This window comes from Dendrobates tinctorius, unplaced genomic scaffold (assembly GCF_039654945.1).
Source record: "Dendrobates tinctorius isolate UK_male_01 unplaced genomic scaffold, ASM3965494v1 ptg000063l, whole genome shotgun sequence".
Lineage (NCBI taxonomy): Eukaryota > Metazoa > Chordata > Amphibia > Anura > Dendrobatidae > Dendrobates > Dendrobates tinctorius.
Window position 1 is genome coordinate 22,923,498 of NW_027361731.1, and position 23,684 is coordinate 22,947,181.

At 55.2% G+C, this 23,684-nt stretch overlaps 1 protein-coding gene across 1 annotated transcript in view; it reads right to left on the reverse strand.

Annotated features, from left to right (window-relative positions):
• Positions 1-23,684, reverse strand: part of TBCD (tubulin folding cofactor D) — a 148,234-nt gene that overhangs the window by 19,742 nt on the left and 104,808 nt on the right. The window contains exons 24-33 of the mRNA XM_073579958.1: positions 23,512-23,543; positions 19,981-20,043; positions 19,136-19,212; positions 17,521-17,602; positions 15,425-15,543; positions 4,640-4,731; positions 4,392-4,532; positions 4,163-4,246; positions 3,900-4,055; positions 3,626-3,764 (exon numbers count right to left, since the gene is read on the reverse strand). Coding sequence (XP_073436059.1) covers positions 3,626-3,764; positions 3,900-4,055; positions 4,163-4,246; positions 4,392-4,532; positions 4,640-4,731; positions 15,425-15,543; positions 17,521-17,602; positions 19,136-19,212; positions 19,981-20,043; positions 23,512-23,543 — 985 coding nt within the window. The remainder of the gene's footprint in view (positions 1-3,625; positions 3,765-3,899; positions 4,056-4,162; positions 4,247-4,391; positions 4,533-4,639; positions 4,732-15,424; positions 15,544-17,520; positions 17,603-19,135; positions 19,213-19,980; positions 20,044-23,511; positions 23,544-23,684) is intronic.

Consider the following 23,684-nt stretch of genomic DNA (forward strand, 5'->3'; position numbering starts at 1 on the left):
TTCGGGAAGTACCGCTCGCCCGACCCTTATAGAAACTGTAAGATGTCAGTGAATTGTAAGATGGTAACAGGACTGATCGACAGTACGTGGTCCCTGAACAGATTCAAATCAGGGATCCTGGAGGTGGTCAGATCCTTTTACTCACACCTCTTGAAAAAGAAGGATCTGGATCGGGACAGGATGTCGGCTTTCCTGGCTGAAACCGTCCCTGAGCCAGGGGGTGATCTCTCTCTTGGTGTTTTGGCAGAAGAAATCAGGGAAGAGGAAGTGAGACTGGCCATTGATGGGCTTCGGCCCAAGAAATCGCCAGGTCCGGATGGCTTAAGTTCTATAAGACTTTTAGGGACTCCTTGGTCCCCCTCTTGACAGGGGTATTTAATGAGTGTCTCTCCTCGGGCACTCTTCCCGACTCAATGAGGAAGTCAGCCCTCATTCTGTCAAAGGGTAAGGATCCGTCCCATATCGAGAATTGGCGTCCCATAGCGCTTCTCGATATGGACCGGAAGGTTCTGGCGAATGTGCTGTTTAATCGGCTGGTGAAGTTTGCACCCCGGCTCCTTTCAGGGGCCCAGCATTGCTCTGTTCCAGGCCGCAGTACTTTTAGTGCTGTGCTCGGTGTCCGAGAGGCAGTGGAGCAGGGTAGGTCAGGTCACTGGAAGGGGTACTTGCTGTCATTAGATCAAGCGAAAGCCTTTGACCGGGTCAACCACGAGTACCTCTGGTCCGTCCTTTTGAGGTATGGTCTGCCTGGGAGGTTTGTAAAATGGTTAGAGACCTTGTACCAAGGGGCTGAGACTTTTCCGCTGGTGAACGGTTGGTCAGGTCGCCCTTTTGAGGTGGGTTCTGGGGTCCGTCAGGGCTGTCCGCTGAGCCCGCTTTTATACGCGTTCGCGATCGATCCCTTCCTAAGGAGGGTAGATCGTGGACTGTTGGCGGGAGTCGGGATGGACCAGGCGGTCTCTGGGTCCTCTGAGGGTGGTGGCGTACGCCGATGATGTTTCCCTTTTCGTGTCCTCGAGAGGGGAGGCGGATTGGGTCATGTCGGAGGTAGTGCGCTACTCGGAGGCATCTGGGTCCATGATCAACCAGGATAAGTGTGAAAGTCTCTGGCTGGGAGGGAGAGATCCCAGGTTTGATCTCCCGGACACCCTTCCAGGGCCCCAGGCCACCACCAAAATTCTAGGCATTGAATTTGGCCCCGGGGATTACCCCCAGCAAAATTGGGAGGGCAGACTTAAGATCGCCACCCAAAAGGTGGACCAATGGAAGGGTTGGTCTTTAACCCTGAGGGAAAGGGTTGCCCTGGCTAAAGGCTTTCTGCTACCTTTATTAATATACCTGGGCAGTGTGTGCATCTTGCCGGAACCTCTCTGGACACGGATCTATAGCCTGTTCTTCCAATTGTTATGGGGGAATAGGCTTAACCTAATCAAGAGGGAGGTTACATACCGTACGAGGAGACTAGGCGGGTTGGGTATGATCAACCCGGTGGTTTCTAGTAAACACCTTTCTTAAGACTAACATCTCCAACCTCTGGCTAAAGAGGGCTCCTCCGTGGGTAGTCTCCTGCAAGGGTTGGCTTTGGCCTTTCTTCCAGGAATGGGAGACAGGAGGGCAGGTGAAGGACCTACGCACACCTCATGGGCATCTCCCGGCTTACGCTACCCCGGTTCTGAAGGTGATCCGCCGGTGGGGTCTGGGAATGTGGGAAATCAGGACCAGGTCGAGGCAACGCCTTGACAGGAGGGTCCTGTTGACCCATTTCCAGAAGCCCTTGGCCCTTAAGGATTGCCCAGGCCGGGATCTGGAGGTCGGGCTGGGGCTTTTAAATTCTAAGCGGATACCCATGAAGTTTTGGGACTTGACCTGGCGTTGCTTCCACGGGAGGCTGTAGGTAAAGGATAACTTGAAGTGCAGGAAATCCGATGATCGGGGATGTCCCCGTGAGGAGTGTGGCGACGTGCTGGAAAGCATGGAGTACTTCCTGCTTCAGTGTCCCTTTAATGCGGAGGTGTACAACAGGGTGGGTGCTTGGCCTATGGAGCGTTCAGATCCCTGGGTGGCCGGGACCCGTGCACTTTATTCCTAGTCAGTGTAGTGGTTCTACACTTGGAATGCACGGTGCCTAGTTTCGACGCGAAAAAAACCCTCCCAAGGGATGGAGGTGGTAGGAAACATCTTGGGTGACCTGGTGAAGGTCTGTTCTTTGGAGTTCGAAAGGTTGGGTGTGAGGAAGGCCTCTTGGCTTTGGAGAGGCCTCTCCTTTAAAAACGCACTCAAGGGAGAGCTAGCTCCGTGTGAATGAGGGAGCTAGCTCCGTGTGAATGAGGGTAGGATAGCATAAGTTTCACTGGGTGTGTTAGGGACAGAAGTAGGGGCAGATAGGGACAGGGAGGGACAGGCACTGAGGGACAGATAGAGAGTTAGTTATGTTAAGTTAGGTGGAGTAGGGACAGGAAGGGATAGGGACAGTTTCTTTAGGGACAGAAGCAGGGACAGTCTTAGTTGTTAAGGGACAGGGTGAATGAGTTAGTGAGGGACGGGGCCTCGAGAACTCCTTTTCCTGGTGGTGGGCTAAAAGCATGCCACTCTAGTCTTTTGTTTTGGAAACATAGAGCATTGATGGATATTGGGCTTGCAGGCACTGAACTTGGGCCTGTAAGAAAAGTTTTGAAGGGTATGGTGTATTTAGTAATGATGAATAGGATGTTATGACATTATATTTAATTGGTATGTGTTATATTGTATTGTATGTTATGTGTATGTGTTATTATTTTCTTTTAGTTAGAGAGCATAGGAGGGTATAGTGAGGTTGGGAGGGGGGTGAATGGGGGAGGTGAGAGTGGAAAAAATCAAAGGACCCCAAGTCAAAGGGAAGTGGCAAGTGGAGATATACCATGGAGGAAAAAGGCATGCTGGAGCACATCGGAGGCAAATGGTGGAGGTTTTTTTTCTCGAGGGGCATAAAACTTTTGTGCTCCTCAAGTAGATGTGATAAGGCCACGCGAACTGTTATGGACCTTGTGGAGTGATAGGCCATGGACATATATGGACCTGTGGTGAGGAAAAAAGGTGTGTGTGGGGGGGGGGGGGAATAAAAAAAATAAAAAAAATTTTTGGGAAAAAAAAAAAAAAAAAAAGGGGTGTTAAGCTCGGTGGGGGTTTTCTTGCCAAGTTAATGGCTAAAGCTAATTTTGAGGCAGTATGGGCAGGAAGTATTTCTTTTGTTATTTGTATATAGGTATGGGTGGGAAGCGTGAATGGGGTGTGAACGGGTATGCATGAGGATGAATGGATTATATCTGGGTTTTTTATTTTTATTTTTTAAATTGTATAGTGTTGTTGGAGAGTTCCTGCTGGGGGCCTTCCAAGCTGGAAAGCTTGAGGACCACAAAGGACATTGCAAGTTTTGCACAGGCGTTGTATGTTTCTGTATGGTTTTGTCTTGGTTTTTAGTTCTGGAATGTTGTTTTTGTCTGTCTTATGTATAAAGTATTGTGTTTTTGATACTTTTATAATAAAAAAGATACAGGAGGTAACTCAGGATCAGTAATGTAATGTGTGTAGAGGTATTCGGGGCGACACTAGTGGAGACCCTGCGGAGCAGTTACATGGAGATTCTTACCGTAGATTCGGTTAATCCCCCCACTGAGACGGTCAGGCCCATCAGGACGTAGTATCGGTAGGTGGGTAGTGCCAGGAGCTGTGTGATTCGGGGGAAGGCCTGTGACGGAGCGTTCCAGTTCAGAGAGTCTATCTGGGATCTGGTGGGAGAGAGAACGGTCAGTATCCCGTGGCTTTCCGTGGCTCCTCCTTTAACCAGGTGGAAGTCTGGGTGACACCCGATGCGGTGACCACGGCCTTATCCAGCTTTCCTTCACTCCTGCAGGGGCAGATACCTGTGAAATATCCTCTCTAGCGCCTCCCGATGGGGAATGTTGGGGACGCGGGGGTCGTGGTGCAGGAGACTCAGGAAGACGGATCCAGCGTGAGCTCGGAAACGGTCGATCTTCTCAGCCGCCTGCTGCACTACGGAGCACATCATCCTCCGACAGCTGCGGAGGAAGCCAATGAGTCACTGGAGACCTGCACAAACCTCTCCTGAAATACTCTGTGCTGCTGAGGACTCCTCATTCTGCGCCACGCTTCTCTGGGGACTTACACGTCTTCTCCGATGAGCTCCGGTGCCGTCCTGACGAGCAGCAGCGTGATGTCCAGCAGACCGGCCATGGCGGCTTCTCTCACCCTGGACAGAAGACGAGATGGGGGATATTAGTATGTCCGGAGACATTTCTAACGAGAGCGATGAAGTGTCACATGCTGCCACCTGGTGGTGAGTCTCCAGTATGCGGCAGCTCCCAGTGATGGCAGTGTTGGAGGTCTCCCCTTACCAAGCCCCAACATCCCCCCGGCTGTCCGTGGTGTAGTCGTTCATGCAATTCAGCAGGGTGTCGTACACGAGGGTCACATTTTCCCAGCACAGGACCTCCGATGGTGAGCCGTCCACATCCACTCCTACACTCTGGCAAACCCTATGCGACACCAGGATCCTCGGTTACCACTGACAGCAAGCAGAGGTAATGAAACTGAGGGAAGCAGTGTAAATCAGGGGCTCAGGGAGAGGAGGGGGTCTACGTACTGCGATACGGCCTTCAGGGCGTCTCTTCTTGACTCAGCAAAGCCGACATCCTTCCCGCAGACGGTGGTGACTTTCCTCAGACCATCCAGAACCTGGAAGACAAGGAATGTTATCGCGATACTACATCCCACCACAGGGGGGCGCGGTACGAGGCAGAGCTAGGAGAGAGGGAGGGGGCACGTGAGCTGTAGTCATTACTGTCAGGGCTGCGGTACAGAGGCAGAGCGGCGGCCTGTAGAGCGGCAGAGACTAGGGGAGAGGGCACATGAGCCATAGTTATTACTGTCAGGACTGCGGTACAGAGGCAGAGCGGCGGCCTGCAGAGAGGCAGAGACTAGGGGAGAGGGAGGGGGCACATGAGCCATAGTCATTACTGTCAGGGCTGCGGTACAGAGGCAGAGCGGCAGAGACTAGGGGAGAGGGAGGGGGCACATGAGCCATAGTCATTACTGTCAGGGCTGCGGTACGGAGGCAGAGCGGCAGAGACTAGGGGAGAGGGAGGGGGCACATGAGCCATAGTCATTACTGTCAGGGCTGCGGTACGGAGGCACAGCGGCAGAGACTAGGGGAGAGGGAGGGGGCACATGAGCCATAGTCATTACTGTCAGGGCTGCGGTACGGAGGCAGAGCGGCAGAGACTAGGGGAGAGGGAGGGGGCACATGAGCCATAGTCATTACTGTCAGGGCTGCGGTACGGAGGCAGAGCGGCGGCCTGCAGAGCAGCAGAGACTAGGAGAGAGGGGGGGCACATGAGCCATAGTCATTACTGTCAGGGATGCGGTACGGAGGCACAGTGGCGGCCTGTAGAGCAGCAGAGACTAGGGGAGAGGGAGGGGGCACGTGAGCCATAGTCATTACTGTCAGGGCTGCGGTACAGAGGCAGAGCGGCAGAGACTAGGGGAGAGGGAGGGGGAACATGAGCCATAGTCATTACTGTCAGGGCTGCGGTACGGAGGCAGAGCGGCGGTCTGCAGAGCAGCAGAGACTAGGAGAGAGGGGGGGCACATGAGCCATAGTCATTACTGTCAGGGCTGCGGTACGGAGGCACAGAGGCGGCCTGTAGAGCAGCAGAGACTAGGGGAGAGGGAGGGGGCACATGAGCCATAGTCATTACTCTCAGGGCTGCGGTACGGAGGCAGAGCGGCGGTCTGCAGAGCGGCAGAGACTAGGGGAGAGGGAGGGGGCACATGAGCCATAGTCATTACTGTCAGGGCTGCGGTACGGAGGCAGAGCTGCGGCCTACAGAGCGACAGAGACTAGGGGAGAGGGAGGGGCACAGGAGCCATAGTCATTACTGTCAGGGCTGCGGTACAGAGGCAGAGCGGCAGAGACTAGGGGAGAGGGAGGGGGCACATGAGCCATAGTCATTACTGTCAGGGCTGCGGTACGGAGGCAGAGCGGCGGCCTGCAGAGCAGCAGAGACTAGGAGAGAGGGAGGGGCACATGAGCCATAGTCATTACTGTCAGGGCTGCGGTACGGAGGCAGAGCTGCGGCCTGCAGAGCGACAGAGACTAGGGGAGAGGGAGGGGCACAGGAGCCATAGTCATTACTGTCAGGGCTGCGGTACGGTGGCAGAGCGGCAGAGACTAGGGGAGAGGGGGCACATGAGCCATAGTCATTACTGTCAGGGCTGCGGTACAGAGGCAGAGCGCGGCCTGCAGAGCGGCAGAGACTAGGGGAGAGGGAGGGGGCACATGAGCCATAGTCATTACTGTCAGGGCTGCGGTACAGAGGCAGAGCGGCAGAGACTAGGGGAGAGGGAGGGGGCACATGAGCCATAGTCATTACTGTCAGGGCTGCGGTACGGAGGCAGAGCGGCGGCCTGCAGAGCACCAGAGACTAGGAGAGAGGGGAGGCACATGAGCCATAGTCATTACTGTCAGGGCTGCGGTACGGAGGCAGAGCTGCGGCCTGCAGAGCGACAGAGACTAGGGGAGAGGGAGGGGCACAGGAGCCATAGTCATTACTGTCAGGGCTGCGGTACGGTGGCAGAGCGGCAGAGACTAGGGGAGAGGGGGCACATGAGCCATAGTCATTACTGTCAGGGCTGCGGTACAGAGGCAGAGCGCGGCCTACAGAGCGTCAGAGACCTGGGGGGAGGGAGGGGGCACATGAGCCATAGTCATTACTGTCAGGGCTGCGGTACGGAGGCACAGTGGCGGCCTACAGAGCGTCAGAGACCTGGGGGGAGGGAGGGGGCACATGAGCCATAGTCATTACTGTCAGGGCTGCGGTACGGAGGCAGAGCAGCAGAGACTAGGGGAGAGGGAGGGGGCACATGAGCCATAGTCATTACTGTCAGGGCTGCGGTACAGAGGCAGAGCGGCAGAGACTAGGGGAGAGGGAGGGGGCACATGAGCCATAGTCATTACTGTCAGGGCTGCGGTACAGAGGCAGAGTGGCGGCCTGTAGAGCGGCAGAGACTAAGGGAGGGGGGGGGGCACATGAGCCATAGTCATTACTGTCAGGGCTGCGGTACGGAGGCAGAGCGGTGGCCTGTAGAGCGGCAGAGACTAGGGGAGGGGGGGGCACATGAGCCATAGTCATTACTGTCAGGGCTGCGGTACGGAGGCAGAGCGGCAGAGACTAGGGGAGAGGGAGGGGGCACATGATCCATAGTCATTACTGTCAGGGCTGTGGTACAGAGGCAGAGCGTGGCCTGCAGAGCGTCAGAGACTAGGGGAGAGGGAGGGGCACAGGAGCCATAGTCATTACTGTCAGGGCTGCGGTACAGAGGCAGAGTGGCAGAGGCTAGGGGAGAGGGAGGGGGCACATGAGCCATAGTCATTACTGTCAGGGCTGCGGTACAGAGGCAGAGCGGCGGCCTGTAGAGCAGCAGAGACTAGGGGAGAGGGAGGGGGCACATGAGCCATAGTCATTACTGTCAGGGCTGCGGTACAGAGGCAGAGCGGCGGCCTGTAGAGCGGCAGAGACTAGGGGAGAGGGAGGGGGCACATGAGCCATAGTCATTACTGTCAGGGCTGCGGTACAGAGGCACAGTGGCGGCCTACAGAGCGTCAGAGACCTGGGGGGAGGGAGGGGGCACATGAGCCATAGTCATTACTGTCAGGGCTGCGGTACGGAGGCAGAGCAGCAGAGACTAGGGGAGAGGGAGGGGGCACATGAGCCATAGTCATTACTGTCAGGGCTGCGGTACGGAGGCAGAGCGGCGGCATGTAGAGCGACAGAGACTAGGGGAGAGGGAGGGGCACAGGAGCCATAGTCATTACTGTCAGGGCTGTGGTACAGAGGCAGAGCGTGGCCTGCAGAGCGTCAGAGACTAGGGGAGAGGGAGGGGGCACATGAGCCATAGTCATTACTGTCAGGGCTGCGGTACAGAGGCAGAGCGGCGGCCTGCATAGTGGCAGAGACTAGGGGAGAGGGAGGGGGCACATGAGCCATAGTCATTACTGTCAGGGCTGCGGTACAGAGGCAGAGCGGCGGCCTGCAGAGCGGCAGAGACTAGGGGAGAGGGAGGGGGCACATGAGCCATAGTCATTACTGTCAGGGCTGCGGTACAGAGGCAGAGCGCGGCCTGCAGAGCGGCAGAGACTAGGGGAGAGGGAGGGGGCACATGAGCCATAGTCATTACGGTCAGGGCTGCGGTACAGAGGCAGAGCGGAAGCCTGTAGAGCGGCAGAGACTAGGGGAGATGGAGGGGGCACATGAGCCATAGTCATTACTGTCAGGGCTGCGGTACGGAGGCAGAGCGGCAGAGACTAGGGGAGAGGGAGGGGGCACATGAGCCATAGTCATTACTGTCAGGGCTGCGGTACAGAGGCAGAGCGCGGCCTGCAGAGCGGCAGAGACTAGGGGAGAGGGAGGGGGCACATGAGCCATAGTCATTACGGTCAGGGCTGCGGTACAGAGGCAGAGCGGAAGCCTGTAGAGCGGCAGAGACTAGGGGAGATGGAGGGGGCACATGAGCCATAGTCATTACTGTCAGGGCTGCGGTACGGAGGCAGTGGCGGCCTACAGAGCGTCAGAGACTTGGGGGGAGGGAGGGGGCACATGAGCCATAGTCATTACTGTCAGGGCTGCGGTACGGAGGCACAGTGGCGGCCTACAGAGCGTCAGAGACTAGGGGAGAGGGAGGGGCACAGGAGCCATAGTCATTACTGTCAGGGCTGCGGAACAGAGGCAGAGCGGCGGCCTGTAGAGAGGCAGAGACTAGGGGAGAGGGAGGGGACACATGAGCCATAGTCATTACTGTCAGGGCTGCGGTACGGAGGCCTGTCGAGCGACAGAGACTAGGGGAGAGGGAGGGGGCACATGAGCCATAGTCATTACTGTCAGGGCTGCGGTACAGAGGCAGAGCGGCGGCCTGTAGCGCGGCAGAGACTAGGGGAGAGGGAGGGGGCACATGAGCCATAGTCATTACTGTCAGGGCTGCGGTACAGAGGCAAAGCGGCGGCCTGTAGAGCAGCAGAGACTAGGGGAGAGGGGGGGGGCACATGAGCCATAGTCATTACTCTCAGGGCTGCGGTAAGGAGGCAGAGCGGCGGCCTGCAGAGCAGCAGAGACTAGGGGAGAGGGAGGGGGCACATGAGCCATACTCATTACTGTCAGGGCTGCGGTACGGAGGCAGAGTGCGGCCTGCAGAGTGGCAGAGACTAGGGGAGAGGGAGTGGGCACATGAGCCATAATCATTACTGTCAGGGCTGCGGTACAGAGGCAGAGCGGCGGCCTGCAGAGCGGCAGAGACTAGGGGAGAGGGAGGGGGCACATGAGCCATAGTCATTACTGTCAGGGCTGCGGTACGGAGGCAGAGCGGCGGTCTGCAGAGCGGCAGAGACTAGGGGAGAGGGAGGGGGCACATGAGCCATAGTCATTACTGTCAGGGCTGCGGTACAGAGGCAGAGCGGCGGCCTGTAGAGCAGCAGAGACTAGGGGAGAGGGAGGGGGCACATGAGCCATAGTCATTACTGTCAGGGCTGCGGTACAGAGGCAGAGCGGCGGCCTGTAGAGCGGCAGAGACTAGGGGAGAGGGAGGGGGCACATGAGCCATAGTCATTACTGTCAGGGCTGCGGTACAGAGGCAGAGCGGCGGCCTGTAGAGCAGCAGAGACTAGGGGAGAGGGAGGGGGCACATGAGCCATAGTCATTACTGTCAGGGCTGCGGTACAGAGGCAGAGCGGCGGCCTGTAGAGCGGCAGAGACTAGGGGAGAGGGAGGGGGCACATGAGCCATAGTCATTACTGTCAGGGCTGCGGTACAGAGGCAGAGCGGCGGCCTGTAGAGCAGCAGAGACTAGGGGAGAGGGAGGGGGCACATGAGCCATAGTCATTACTCTCAGGGCTGCGGTACGGAGGCAGAGCGGCGGTCTGCAGAGCGGCAGAGAGAGGGGGCACATGAGCCATAGTCATTACTGTCAGGGCTGCGGTACAGAGACAGAGCGGCGGCCTGTAGAGCAGCAGAGACTAGGGGAGAGGGAGGGGGCACATGAGCCATAGTCATTACTCTCAGGGCTGCGGTAAGGAGGCAGAGCGGCGGTCTGCAGAGTGGCAGAGACTAGGGGAGAGGGAGGGGCACAGGAGCCATATTCATTACTGTCAGGGCTGCGGTACAGAGGCAGAGTGGCGGCCTAGAGAGCGTCAGAGACCTGGGGGGAGGGAGGGGGCACATGAGCCATAGTCATTACTGTCAGGGCTGCGGTACGGAGGCACAGCGGCGGCCTACAGAGCGTCAGAGACTAGGGGAGAGGGAGGGGCACAGGAGCCATATTCATTACTGTCAGGGCTGCGGTACAGAGGCAGAGTGGCAGAGGCTAGGGGAGAGGGAGGGGGCACATGAGCCATATTCATTACTGTTAGGGCTGCGGTACAGAGGCAGAGCGGCGGCCTGTAGAGCTGCAGAGACTAGGGGAGAGGGAAGGGACACATGAGCCATAGTCATTACTGTCAGGGCTGCGGTACGGAGGCCTGTCGAGCGACAGAGACTAGGGGAGAGGGAGGGGGCACATGAGCCATAGTCATTACTGTCAGGGCTGCGGTACGGAGGCACAGCGGCGGCCTGCATAGCGGCAGAGACTAGGGGAGAGGGAGGGGGCACATGAGCCATAGTCATTACTGTCAGGGCTGCGGTACAGAGGCAGAGTGGCGGCCTGCAGAGCGGCAGAGACTAGGGGAGAGGGAGGGGGCACATGAGCCATAGTCATTACTGTCAGGGCTGCGGTACGGAGGCACAGCGGCGGCCTGCATAGCGGCAGAGACTAGAGGAGAGGGAGGGGGCACATGAGCCATAGTCATTACTGTCAGGGCTGCGGTACAGAGGCAGAGCGGCGGCCTGCAGAGCGGCAGAGACTAGGGGAGAGGGAGGGGGCACATGAGCCATAGTCATTACTGTCAGGGCTGCGGTACAGAGGCAGAGCGGCGGCCTGTAGAGCGACAGAGACTAGGGGAGAGGGAGGGGCACAGGAGCCATAGTCATTACTGTCAGGGCTGTGGTACAGAGGCAGAGCGTGGCCTGCAGAGCGTCAGAGACTAGGGGAGAGGGAGGGGGCACATGAGCCATAGTCATTACTGTCAGGGCTGCGGTACGGAGGCAGAGCGGCAGAGACTAGGGGAGAGGGAGGGGGCACATGAGCCATAGTCATTACTGTCAGGGCTGCGGTACGGAGGCACAGCGGCAGAGACTAGGGGAGAGGGAGGGGGCACATGAGCCATAGTCATTACTGTCAGGGCTGCGGTACGGAGGCAGAGCGGCAGAGACTAGGGGAGAGGGAGGGGGCACATGAGCCATAGTCATTACTGTCAGGGCTGCGGTACGGAGGCACAGCGGCGGCCTACAGAGCGTCAGAGACAAGGGGAGAGGGAGGGGCACAGGAGCCATAGTCATTACTGTCAGGGCTGCGGTACAGAGGCAGAGTGGCAGAGGCTAGGGGAGAGGGAGGGGGCACATGAGCCATAGTCATTACTGTCAGGGCTGCGGAACAGAGGCAGAGCGGCGGCCTGTAGAGCGGCAGAGACTAGGGGAGAGGGAGGGGACACATGAGCCATAGTCATTACTGTCAGGGCTGCGGTACGGAGGCCTGTCGAGCGACAGAGACTAGGGGAGAGGGAGGGGGCACATGAGCCATAGTCATTACTGTCAGGGCTGCGGTACGGAGGCACAGCGGCGGCCTGCAGAGTGGCAGAGACTAGGGGAGAGGGAGGGGGCACATGAGCCATAGTCATTACTGTCAGGGCTGCGGTACAGAGGCAGAGCGGCGGCCTGTAGAGCGGCAGAGACTAGGGGAGAGGGAGGGGACACATGAGCCATAGTCATTACTGTCAGGGTTGCGGTACGGCGGCCTGCAGAGCGGCAGAGACTAGGGGAGAGGGAGGGGGCACATGAGCCATAGTCATTACTGTCAGGGCTGCGGAACAGAGGCAGAGCGGCGGCCTGTAGAGCGGCAGAGACTAGGGGAGAGGGAGGGGGCACATGAGCCATAGTCATTACTGTCAGGGCTGCGGTACGGAGGCCTGTAGAGCGGCAGAGACTAGGGGAGAGGGAGGGGGCACATGAGCCATAGTCATTACTGTCAGGGCTGCGGTACGGAGGCACAGCGGCGGCCTGCAGAGTGGCAGAGACTAGGGGAGAGGGAGGGGGCACATGAGCCATAGTCATTACTGTCAGGGCTGCGGTACAGAGGCAGAGTGGCTGCCTGCAGAGCGGCAGAGACTAGGGGAGAGGGAGGGGACACATGAGCCATAGTCATTACTGTCAGGGCTGCGGTACGGAGGCCTGTCGAGCGACAGAGACTAGGGGAGAGGGAGGGGGCATATGAGCCATAGTCACTACTGTCAGGGCTGCGGTACGGAGGCACAGCGGCGGCCTGCAGAGCGGCAGAGACTAGAGGAGAGGGAGGGGGCACATGAGCCATAGTCATTACTGTCAGGGCTGCGGTACAGAGGCAGAGCGGCGGCCTGCAGAGCGGCAGAGACTAGGGGAGAGGGAGGGGGCACATGAGCCATAGTCATTACTGTCAGGGCTGCGGTACGGAGGCAGAGCGGCGGCCTGTAGAGCGACAGAGACTAGGGGAGAGGGAGGGGCACAGGAGCCATAGTCATTACTGTCAGGGCTGTGGTACAGAGGCAGAGCGGTGGCCTGCAGAGCGACAGACTAGGGGAGAGGGAGGGGGCACATGAGCCATAGTCATTACTGTCAGGGCTGCGGTACAGAGGCAGAGCGCGGCCTGCAGAGCGGCAGAGACTAGGGGAGAGGGAGTGGGCACGTGAGCCATAGTCATTACAGTCAGTGCTGCAGTACAGAGGCAGAGCGGCAGAGACTAGGGGAGAGGGAGGGGGCACATGAGGCATAGTCATTACTGTCAGGGCTGCGGTACGGAGGCAGAGCGGCGGCCTGCAGAGCGGCAGAGACTAGGGGAGAGGGAGGGGGCACATGAGCCATAGTCATTACTGTCAGGGCTGCGGTACAGAGGCAGAGTGGCGGCCTGTCGAGCGACAGAGACTAGGGGAGAGGGAGGGGGCACATGAGCCATAGTCATTACTGTCAGGGCTGTGGTACGGAGGCACAGCGGCGGCCTGCAGAGTGGCAGAGACTAGGGGAGAGGGAGGGGGCACATGAGCCATAGTCATTACTGTCAGGGCTGCGGTACAGAGGCAGAGCGGCGGCCTGCAGAGCGGCAGAGACTAGGGGAGAGGGAGGGGGCACATGAGCCATAGTCATTACTGTCAGGGCTGCGGTACGGAGGCAGAGCGCGGCCTGCAGAGCGGCAGAGACTAGGGGAGAGGGAGGGGGCACATGAGCCATAGTCATTACTGTCAGGGCTGTGGTACGGAGGCACAGCGGCGGCCTGCAGAGTGGCAGAGACTAGGGGAGAGGGAGGGGGCACATGAGCCATAGTCATTACTGTCAGGGCTGCGGTACAGAGGCACAGCGGCGGCCTGCAGAGTGGCAGAGACTAGGGGAGGGGGGGGGGGGGCACATGAGCCACAGTCATTACTGTTAGGGCTGCGGTACGGAGGCAGAGTGGCGGCCTGCAGAGTGGCAGAGGCTAGGAGAGAGGGAGGGGGCACGTGAGCCGTAGTCATTACTGTCAGGACTGCGGTACGGAAGCCTGTAGAGCGGCAGAGGCTAGGAGAGAGGGAGGGGGCACATGAGCCATAGTCATTACTGTCAGGGCTGCGGTACAGAGGCAGAGCGCGGCCTGCAGAGCGCGGCCTGCAGAGCGGCAGAGACTAGGGGAGAGGGAGGGGGCATATGAGCCATAGTCATTACTGTCAGGGCTGCGGTACAGAGGCACAGTGGCGGCCTACAGAGCGTCAGAGACCTGGGGGGAGGGAAGGGGCACATGAGCCATAAGTCATTACTGTCAGGGCTGCAGTACGGTGGCAGAGCGGCAGAGACTAGGGGAGAGGGAGGGGGCACGTGAGCCATAGTCATTACTGTCAGGGCTGCGGTACAGAGGCAGAGTGGCGGCCTGCAGAGCGGCAGAGGCTAGGAGAGAGGAGGGGGCACATGAGCCATAGTCATTACTGTCAGGGCTGCGGTACGGAGGCGTCCCCCCAGAGTTATGCTTCAGACAGATTTTCTTCTTCACCCCAAATGGATATGCGTCTGCTGTGACCCTAAACTACACCAGGGGCAAGAACGGGAGCGGAGATCATCAGGGGGCGCCATCATCATCTGACACTGATACTTGGGCACTATTTATGGGGACTACTATGGGGAACTGGTGTGACTGGCTCCATTATGGGGGCACTGGTGTGAGTGGCTCTATTATGGGGGCACTGGTGTGAGTGGCTTTGTTACGGGGGCACTGGTGTGAGTGGCTCTTTTACGGTGGCACTGGTGTGAGTGGCTCTATTACGGTGGCACTGGTGTGAGTGGCTCTATTACGGTGGCACTGGTGTGAGTGGCTCTATTACGGGGGGGCACTGGTGTGAGTGGCTCTATTACGGGGGCACTGGTGTGAGTGGCTCTATTACGGGGGCACCGGTGTGAGTGGCTCTATTACGGGGGGGCACTGGTGTGAGTGGCTCTATTACGGGGGGGCACTGGTGTGAGTGGCTCTATTACGGGGGGGCACTGGTGTGAGTGGCTTTATTACGGGGGGCACTGGTGTGAGTGGCTCTATTACGGGGGCACTGGTGTGAGTGGCTCTATTACGGGGGCACTGGTGTGAGTGGCTCTATTACGGGGGCACTGGTGTGAGTGGCTCTATTACGGGGGCACTGGTGTGAGTGGCTCTATTACGGGGGCACTGGTGTGAGTGGCTCTATTACGGGGGCACTGGTGTGAGTGGCTCTATTACGGGGGCACTGGTGTGAGTGGCTCTAATATGGGGGCACTGGTGTGAGTGGCTCTATTACGGTGGCACTGGTTTGAGTGGCTCTATTATGGGGGCACTGGTGTGAGTGGCTCTATTATGGGGCACTGGTGTGAGTGGCTCTATTATGGGGGCACTGGCGTGAGTGGCTCTATTACGGGGGCACTGGTGTGAGTGGCTCTATTACGGGAGCACTAGCGTGAGTGGCTCTATTACGGGGGCACTAGCGTGAGTGGCTCTATTATGGGGGCACTAGTGTGACTGGCTCTATTATGGGGGCACTGGTGTGAGTGGCTCTATTATGGGGGAACTGTAGCACTGCCGCTTTCCATACCCTGTGAGACACCAGGACACATCAGGTATCGGCTTTTCCTTCCATTTCCCAGCTCTGCAGACACAGTTTCTGGGTCTAGAGACGTCTCAGGGATCAGGAATGTCGTGTCACAGTGAGAACGCAGAATGTGTGTCACATGGCAAATGGCGCGGAGCAGAGCGCAGAGCAGAGCCGCACCTGTTGGAGCCTGCGCCGCAGCATGAACTTTGGCAAAGCACCAAGAGAAAGAGAAAAACCGCAGCGAGTCATCTCCTCCGCACTGTGCAGCTGAGCCGTGTAATAACCGATAATGTCATCTACACCAGGAGAAAGACACAGAATAGGGGCATTATATCATATCACACAGGGGCGGTATTATAACAGATGTATTACTGTACATAGGGGGCAGCGTTATCTCATATTACACAGGGACGGTATTATATCAGCTATATTACTGTACATAAGGGGCAGTTTTAGATCATAACACACAAGGGCAGTAATATATCACATATATTACTGTACATAGGAGCAGTATTTTAGTTGCTATATTGTACATAGTAGGGAGACTTCTAGTAGTTATATTCTTGTACATAGGGGGCAGTGTTATAGTGGTTATATTCTTGTACATAGGGGCAGTATTATAGTAGTTATATTCTTGTACATAGGGAGCAGTATTATAGTAGTTATGTTCTTGTACATAGGGGGCAGTATTATAGTAGTTATATTCTTGTACATAGGGGGCAGTATTATAGTTATATTCTTGTACATAGGAGCAGTATTATAGTAGTTATATTCTTGTACATAGGAGCAGTATTATAGTAGTTATATTCTTGTACATAGGGGGCAGTATTATAGTAGTTATATTCTTGTACATAGGGGCAGTATTATAGTAGTTATATTCCAGTACATAGGGGGCAGTATTATACTAGTTACATTTTTATACATAGGAGCAGTATTATAGTAGTAATATTCTTGTACATAGGGGGCAGTATTATAGTAGTTATATTCTTGTACATAGGGGGCAGTGTTATAGTAGTTATGTTCTTGTACATAGGGGGCAGTATTATAGTAATTATATTCTTATACATAGGGGCAGTATTATAGTAGTTATATTCTTGTACATAGGGGCAGTATTATAGTAGTTATATTCTTGTACATAGGGGGCAGTATTATATTAGTTATGTTCTTGTACATAGGGGGCAGTATTATAGTAGTTATATTCTTGTACATAGGGGGCAGTATTATAGTAGTTATATTCTTGTATATAGAGGGCAGTATTACAGGAGTTATATTCTTGTACATAGGGGGCAGTATTATAGGAGATATATTCTTGTACATAGGGGCCAGTATTATAGCAGTTATATTCTTGTACAGAGGGGGCAGTATTATAGTAGTTATATTCTTGTACATAGGAGCAGTATTATAGTAGTTATATTCTTGTACATAGGAGGCAGTATTATAGTAGTTATATTCTTGTACATAGGGGCAGTATTATAGCAGTTATATTCTTGTATATAGGGGACAGTATTATAATAGTTATATTCTTGTATATAGGAGCAGTATTATAGTAGTTATATTCTTGTACATAGGGGGCAGTATAATAGTAGTTATATTCTTGTACATAGGGGGCAGTATTAGTAGTTATATTCTTGTATATAGGAGCAGTATTATAGTAGTTATATTCTTGTACATAGGAGCAGTATTATTGTAGTTATATTCTTGTACATAGGGGTAGTATTCTAGTTGTTCTATTCTTGTACATACGGAGCAGTATTATAGTAGCTATATTCTTGTACATAAGGGCAGTATTATAGTAGTTATATTCTTGTACATAGGAGCAGTATTATAGTAGTTATATTATTGAACATAGAGAGCAGTATTATAGTAGTTATATTCTTGTACATAGGAGCAGTATTATAGTAGTTATATTCTTGTACAAAGGGACAGTTCTATTCCTGTACACTGGGGGGCAGTAGAGAGGTGCAGTAGCTCTGGTGGCTGGTACACTTGACACGACATTGCTTCAGGGGGGGTGACAGCTTTTCACAATATGGGAACCCAGGAGTTCCTGTAGGATTTGGTGCAGCATGGGCTCTTTCGTCCCCTGGGGGCGCTCATCCTTCTGACTACACACGTGGTATATGGGGAATGTGTCCCCTATGATGCTGTTTCTGGTTTAGAAGCACAGGTGTGACTGCAGGGCTGGGTCTGACTGTGGATGGTAATTGCCTCAGTGTTTGTTGCTGTAATTGATGTGGTCCCTTTAAGACGACGGCTGCGGGTGACTCACTCACCTTGTGTGACCGGATCGACCTCTCCGTCCGGTCTTTGGTAAAACTCATTACACAAGGCAGACAGGGCAGATACTGCGGCTTCCTGCAGGCAAAGTATGGGATTATCACATCACAGGCAGAAAGGGACGACGTCCGACAGTAACACGACGCCGCCATGCTACACCCACAGAGCCCCCCGCAGTGGTACCCCCAGTAACCAGATGGCCGAGACATGGAGGAAAGAAGCAACTGATGACATCACTGCTCCTCCATCACAGCCAATGTCATCACTGCTCCTCCATCACAGCCAATGTCATCACTGCTCCTCCATCACAGCTGATATCACTGCTCCTCCATCACAGCCAATGTCATCACTGCTCCTCCATCACAGCCAATGTCATCACTGCTCCTCCATCACAGCCAATGTCATCACTGCTCCTCCATCACAGCTGATATCACCGCTCCTCCATCACAGCCAATGTCATCACTGCTCCTCCATCACAGCCAATGTTATCACTGCTCCTCCATCACAGCCAATGTCATCACCGCTCCTCCATCACAGCCAATGTCATCACTGCTCCTCCATCACAGCCAATGTCATCACTGCTCCTCCATCACAGCTGATATCACTGCTCCTCCATCACAGCCAATGTCATCACTGCTCCTCCATCACAGCCAATGTCATCACTGCTCCTCCATCACAGCCAATGTTATCACTGCTCCTCCATCACAGCCAATGTCATCACCGCTCCTCCATCACAGCCAATGTCATCACTGCTCCTCCATCACAGCCAATGTCATCACTGCTCCTCCATCACAGCCAATGTCATCACTGCTCCTCCATCACAGCCAATGTTATCACTGCTCCTCCATCACAGCCAATGTCATCACCGCTCCTCCATCACAGCCAATGTCATCACTGCTCCTCCATCACAGCCAATGTCATCACTGCTCCTCCATCACAGCTGATATCACCGCTCCTCCATCACAGCCAATGTCATCACTGCTCCTCCATCACAGCCAATGTTATCACTGCTCCTCCATCACAGCCAATGTCATCACTGCTCCTCCATCACAGCCAATGTCATCACTGCTCCTCCATCACAGCCAATGTCATCACTGCTCCTCCATCACAGCCAATGTCATCACTGCTCCTCCATCACAGCCAATGTCATCAGCGCTCCTCCATCACAGCCAATGTCATCACTGCTCCTCCATCACAGCCAATGTCATCACTGCTCCTCCATCACAGCTGATATCACCGCTCCTCCATCACAGCCAATGTCATCACTGCTCCTCCATCACAGCCAATGTCATCACTGCTCCTCCATCACAGCCAATGTCATCACTGCTCCTCCATCACAGCCAATGTCATCACCGCTCCTCCATCACAGCCAATGTCATCACTGCTCCTCCATCACAGCCAATGTCATCACTGCTCCTCCATCACAGCCAATGTCATCACTGCTCCTCCATCACAGCCAATGTCATCACTGCACACTGATTCTACAGGTAATTTACAAGTGACATCACTGGAATCTAAATCTATCTTGTGACATCACAGTTACATGAGCACTGGGCAGTAGCCAGTGGTATATAGCATAGAGACACACACAGTATACACTGGGGACGCTACCTTTATCTTCTGTCGGGCCGCTCTGGAGAACAGGTGAAGACTTTTCAGAGAATCATTAATAATTTGCTGCCATTCGGCTGAAAAATACAAATCCAGAACGATCACTAGTAGGGAGGAAGTGTACAGCGGGCAGAGAAGACAGAGTAAAGAGGGCAGAGAGGGCAGCATACAGCAGGCAGAGAGGACAGTGGGCAGCATACAGCGGGCAGAGAGGACAGTGGGCAGCATACAGCAGGCAGAGAGGACAGTGGGCAGCATACAGCTGGCAGAGAGGACAGCGTACAGCAGGCTGAGGGGGCAGCATATAGAGGGCAGAGAGGACAGTGTACAGCGGGCAGAGAGGACAGTGGGCAGAGAGGGCAGCATACAGCGGGCAGAGAGGACAGCGTACAGCAGGCAGAGGGGGCAGCATACAGAGGGCAGAGAGGACAGTGGGCAGAGAGGACAGTGTACAGCGGGCAGAGGGGGCAACGTACAGCGGCCAGCATAGAGCGGGCAGAGAGGGCAGCATACAGAGGGCAGAGAGGGCAGCATACAGCGGGCAGAGAGGGCAGCATACAGAGGGCAGAGAGGGCAGCATACAGAGGGCAGAGAGGGCAGCATACAGAGGGCAGAGAGGGCAGCATACAGCGGGCACAGCGTGCAGCGGGCAGAGAGGACAGCGTGCAGCGGGCAGAGAGGACAGCGTGCAGCGGGCAGAGAGGACAGCGTGCAGCGGGCAGAGAGGACAGCGTGCAGCGGGCAGAGAGGACAGCGTGCAGCGGGCAGAGAGGACAGCGTGCAGCAGGCAGAGCTGTTATAAGGCACGAGACGGAATAAAGGGTTATGGAGGTCTCACAACTCACCGACTGTGGCCGGCTCCGGGGAGGGGATTTTGGAGAGAGAAAGTTTTTCTATTAAACAGCAAACTAGGGGAAAAAAAAAAAGGCAAAAATCAGAATCACCACTGTCATCGCCAATAACATCACCACCACTGTCCTCACCACTGACATCACCACTGTCCTCACCGCTGACATCACCACCACCGTCCTCACCGCTGACATCACCACCACCACCGTGTCCTCACCACCACCATCCTCATCGCTGACATCACTACTGCCCTCACCACTGACATCACCACCACCCTCACCACCGCTGACATCACCACCACCACCGTGTCCTCACCACCACCATCCTCACCGCTGACATCACCACTACTGCCCTCACCACCACTGTGTCCTCACCGCTGACATCACCACCACTGTCCTCACCACCACTGCCCTCACCGCTGACATCACCACCGTCTTCACCACCACTGTATCTTCAACACTGTCCTCACCACCATCCTCACCGCTGACTTCACCACTGACATCACCACCACCATCCTCACCGCTGACATCACCACCATCCTCACCGCTGACATCACCACCATCCTCACCGCTGACATCACCACCATCCTCACCGCTGACATCACCACCATCCTCACCACTGACATCACCACCACCATCCTCACCGCTGACTTCACCACCACTGTCCTCACAACTGTCCTCACAACTGACATCACCATCGCTGTCCTCACAACTGACATCACCACCAATGTCCTCACCGCCGATACCATTGTCCTCACCACTGTCCTCACTGCTGAAATCACATTCACTGTTCTCACAACTGACATCACTATCACTGTCCTCACCGCTGAAATCACAACCACCATCCTCACCGCTGACATCACCACCATCCTCACCGCTGACTTCACCACCAATGTCCTCACCACTGATATCACCACCTCTGTCCTCACCGCCGACACCATTGTCCTCACTGCTGAAATCACCACCACTGGGTCCTCCCCGCTATCACCACCACTGTCCTCCCCGCTGACAGCCCCACCACTGTCCTCCCCGCTGACAGCCCCACCACTGTCCTCCCCGCTGACAGCACCACCACTGTCCTCCCCGCTGACAGCACCACCACTGTCCTCCCCGCTGACAGCACCACCACTGTCCTCCCCGCTGACAGCACCACCACTGTCCTCCCCGCTGACAGCACCACCACTGTCCTCCCCGCTGACAGCACCACCACTGTCCTCCCCGCTGACAGCACCACCACTGTCCTCCCCGCTGACAGCACCACCACTGTCCTCCCCGCTGACAGCACCACCACTGTGTCCTCACCACTGACATCACCACCACTGTGTCCTCACCGCTGACATCACCACCACTGTGTCCTCACCGCTGACATCACCACCACTGTGTCCTCACCGCTGACATCACCACCACTGTGTCCTCACCGCTGACATCACCACCACTGTGTCCTCACCGCTGACATCACCACCACTGTGTCCTCACCGCTGACATCACCACCACTGTGTCCTCACCGCTGACATCACCACCACTGTGTCCTCACCGCTGACATCACCACCACTGTGTCCTCACCGCTGACATCACCACCACTGTGTCCTCACCGCTGACATCACCACCACTGTGTCCTCACCGCTGACATCACCACCACACCACTGTCCTCACAACTGTCCTCCCCATTGAAAACACCACCATTGTCCTCACCACTGACATCACCACCACTGCCCTCACCACTGACATAGAATCGTAGAGTTGGAAGGGACCTCCTGGGCCATCTGGTCCAACCCCCTGCTCAAAGCAGGATTCGCTAAATCATCCCAATCAGATGTCTGTCCAGCCTCTGTTTGAAGACTTCCATTGAAGGAGAACTCTCGCGGCAGACTGTTCCACTCGTTGATCACTCTGTCAAAAAGTTTTTTCTAATTTCTAATCTATGTCTCCTCCCATTCAGTTTCATCCCATTGCTTCTAGTCTTTCCTTGTGCAAATGAGAATAAAGATGATCCTTCTACAATGTGACAGCCCTTAAGATATTTGTAGACCGCTATTAAGTCTCCTCTCAGTCTTCTCTTTTGCAAACTAAACATTCCCAAATCCTGCAACCTTTCCTCGAAAAGACAGGGTTTGCAGACCGGTCACCATTCTGGTCGCTGTTTTCTGAACTTGCTCCAGTTTGTTGACGTCTTTTCTAAAATGTGGTGCCCAAAACTGGACACAATATTCCAGATGAGGTCTGACCAAAGAGGAGTAGAGGGAAATAATGACTTCACGTGATCTAGACTGTATGCGTCTGTTAATACATCCTAGAGTTGCATTTGCCTTTTTTGCTGCTGCATCACACTGTTGACTCATATTCAGTCTGTGATCTATTAGTATACCCAAGTCTTTTTCACATGTGCTGTTGCTCAGCCCGATTCCTCCCATTCTGTATATGCTTTTTTCATTTTTATTGCCCAGATGTAGTACTTTGCATTTTTCCCTGTTAAAAACCCATTCTGTTAGTTGCTGCCCACTGCTCCAGCTTATTTATATCACCACCACTGTCCTCTCCGCTGACATCACCACCACTGTCCTCACCGCTGACATCACCACCACTGTCCTCACCGCTGACATCACCACCACTGCCCTCACCGCTGACATCACCACCACTGTCCTCACCGCTGACACCACCACCACTGTCCTCACCGCCGATATCACCACCACTGATATCAACACCGTGTCGTCACCACCACCGTCCTCACCGCCGACATCACCACCACTACTGTCCTCACCGCTGATAACACTACCGTCTTCACCACCACTGTGTCCTCAACACTGTCCTCACCACCACCATCCTCACCGCTGACTTCACCACCACCGTCCTCACCAATGACATCACCACCACCGTCCTCACCAATGACATCACCACCACCATCCTCACCGCTGACATCACCACCATCCTCACCACTGACATCACCACCACCATCCTCACCGCTGACTTCACCACCACCATCCTCACCACCACTGTCCTCACCACCATTGTTCTCACAACTGACATCACCACCAATGTCCTCACCGCCGATAACATTGTCCTCACCACTGTCCTCACTGCTGAAATCACCTCCAGTGTTCTCACAACTGACATCACTATCACTGTCCTCACCGCCGATACCACCACTGTCCTCACCGCTGAAATCACCACCACTGTCCTCACCACTGACATCACCACCACCACTGTCCTCACCGCTGACATGATTACCACTGTGCTCACCACTGACATCACCAAGACTGTCCTCACCACTGACATCACTATCACTGTCCTCACCGCTGACATCACCACTACAGTCTTCACCGCTGACTATATTATCAGTGACCCCAAATATAACATAGGGGTAGACCCTGTTGTGGGATGGCTGCATTGATCCCTACTCGGGACACATTTTTTGGAGCTGAGCCACAAAGAACTGATCGGATCTGGATGTGTCTGAACTCAGGTTCTGGGTCCGTCCTGGTCCTCACATGGGAACCATCCCCGGGGTCACAAGGGCTGCTCCATGCTCACCTGCAGGTCTCATCAGCTCTCCGCCGAGACCCCTAGGAAGAGACACAATATTATTGATAGGACGAACTGTTTACCACGATCCCCGACCTCTGAATGGACCCTTTAATGACCAGTCTGATGGGGGGGGGGGGAATTGACCAGGGGGTGTCTGTCTCAATAAAACAAATCAGTCG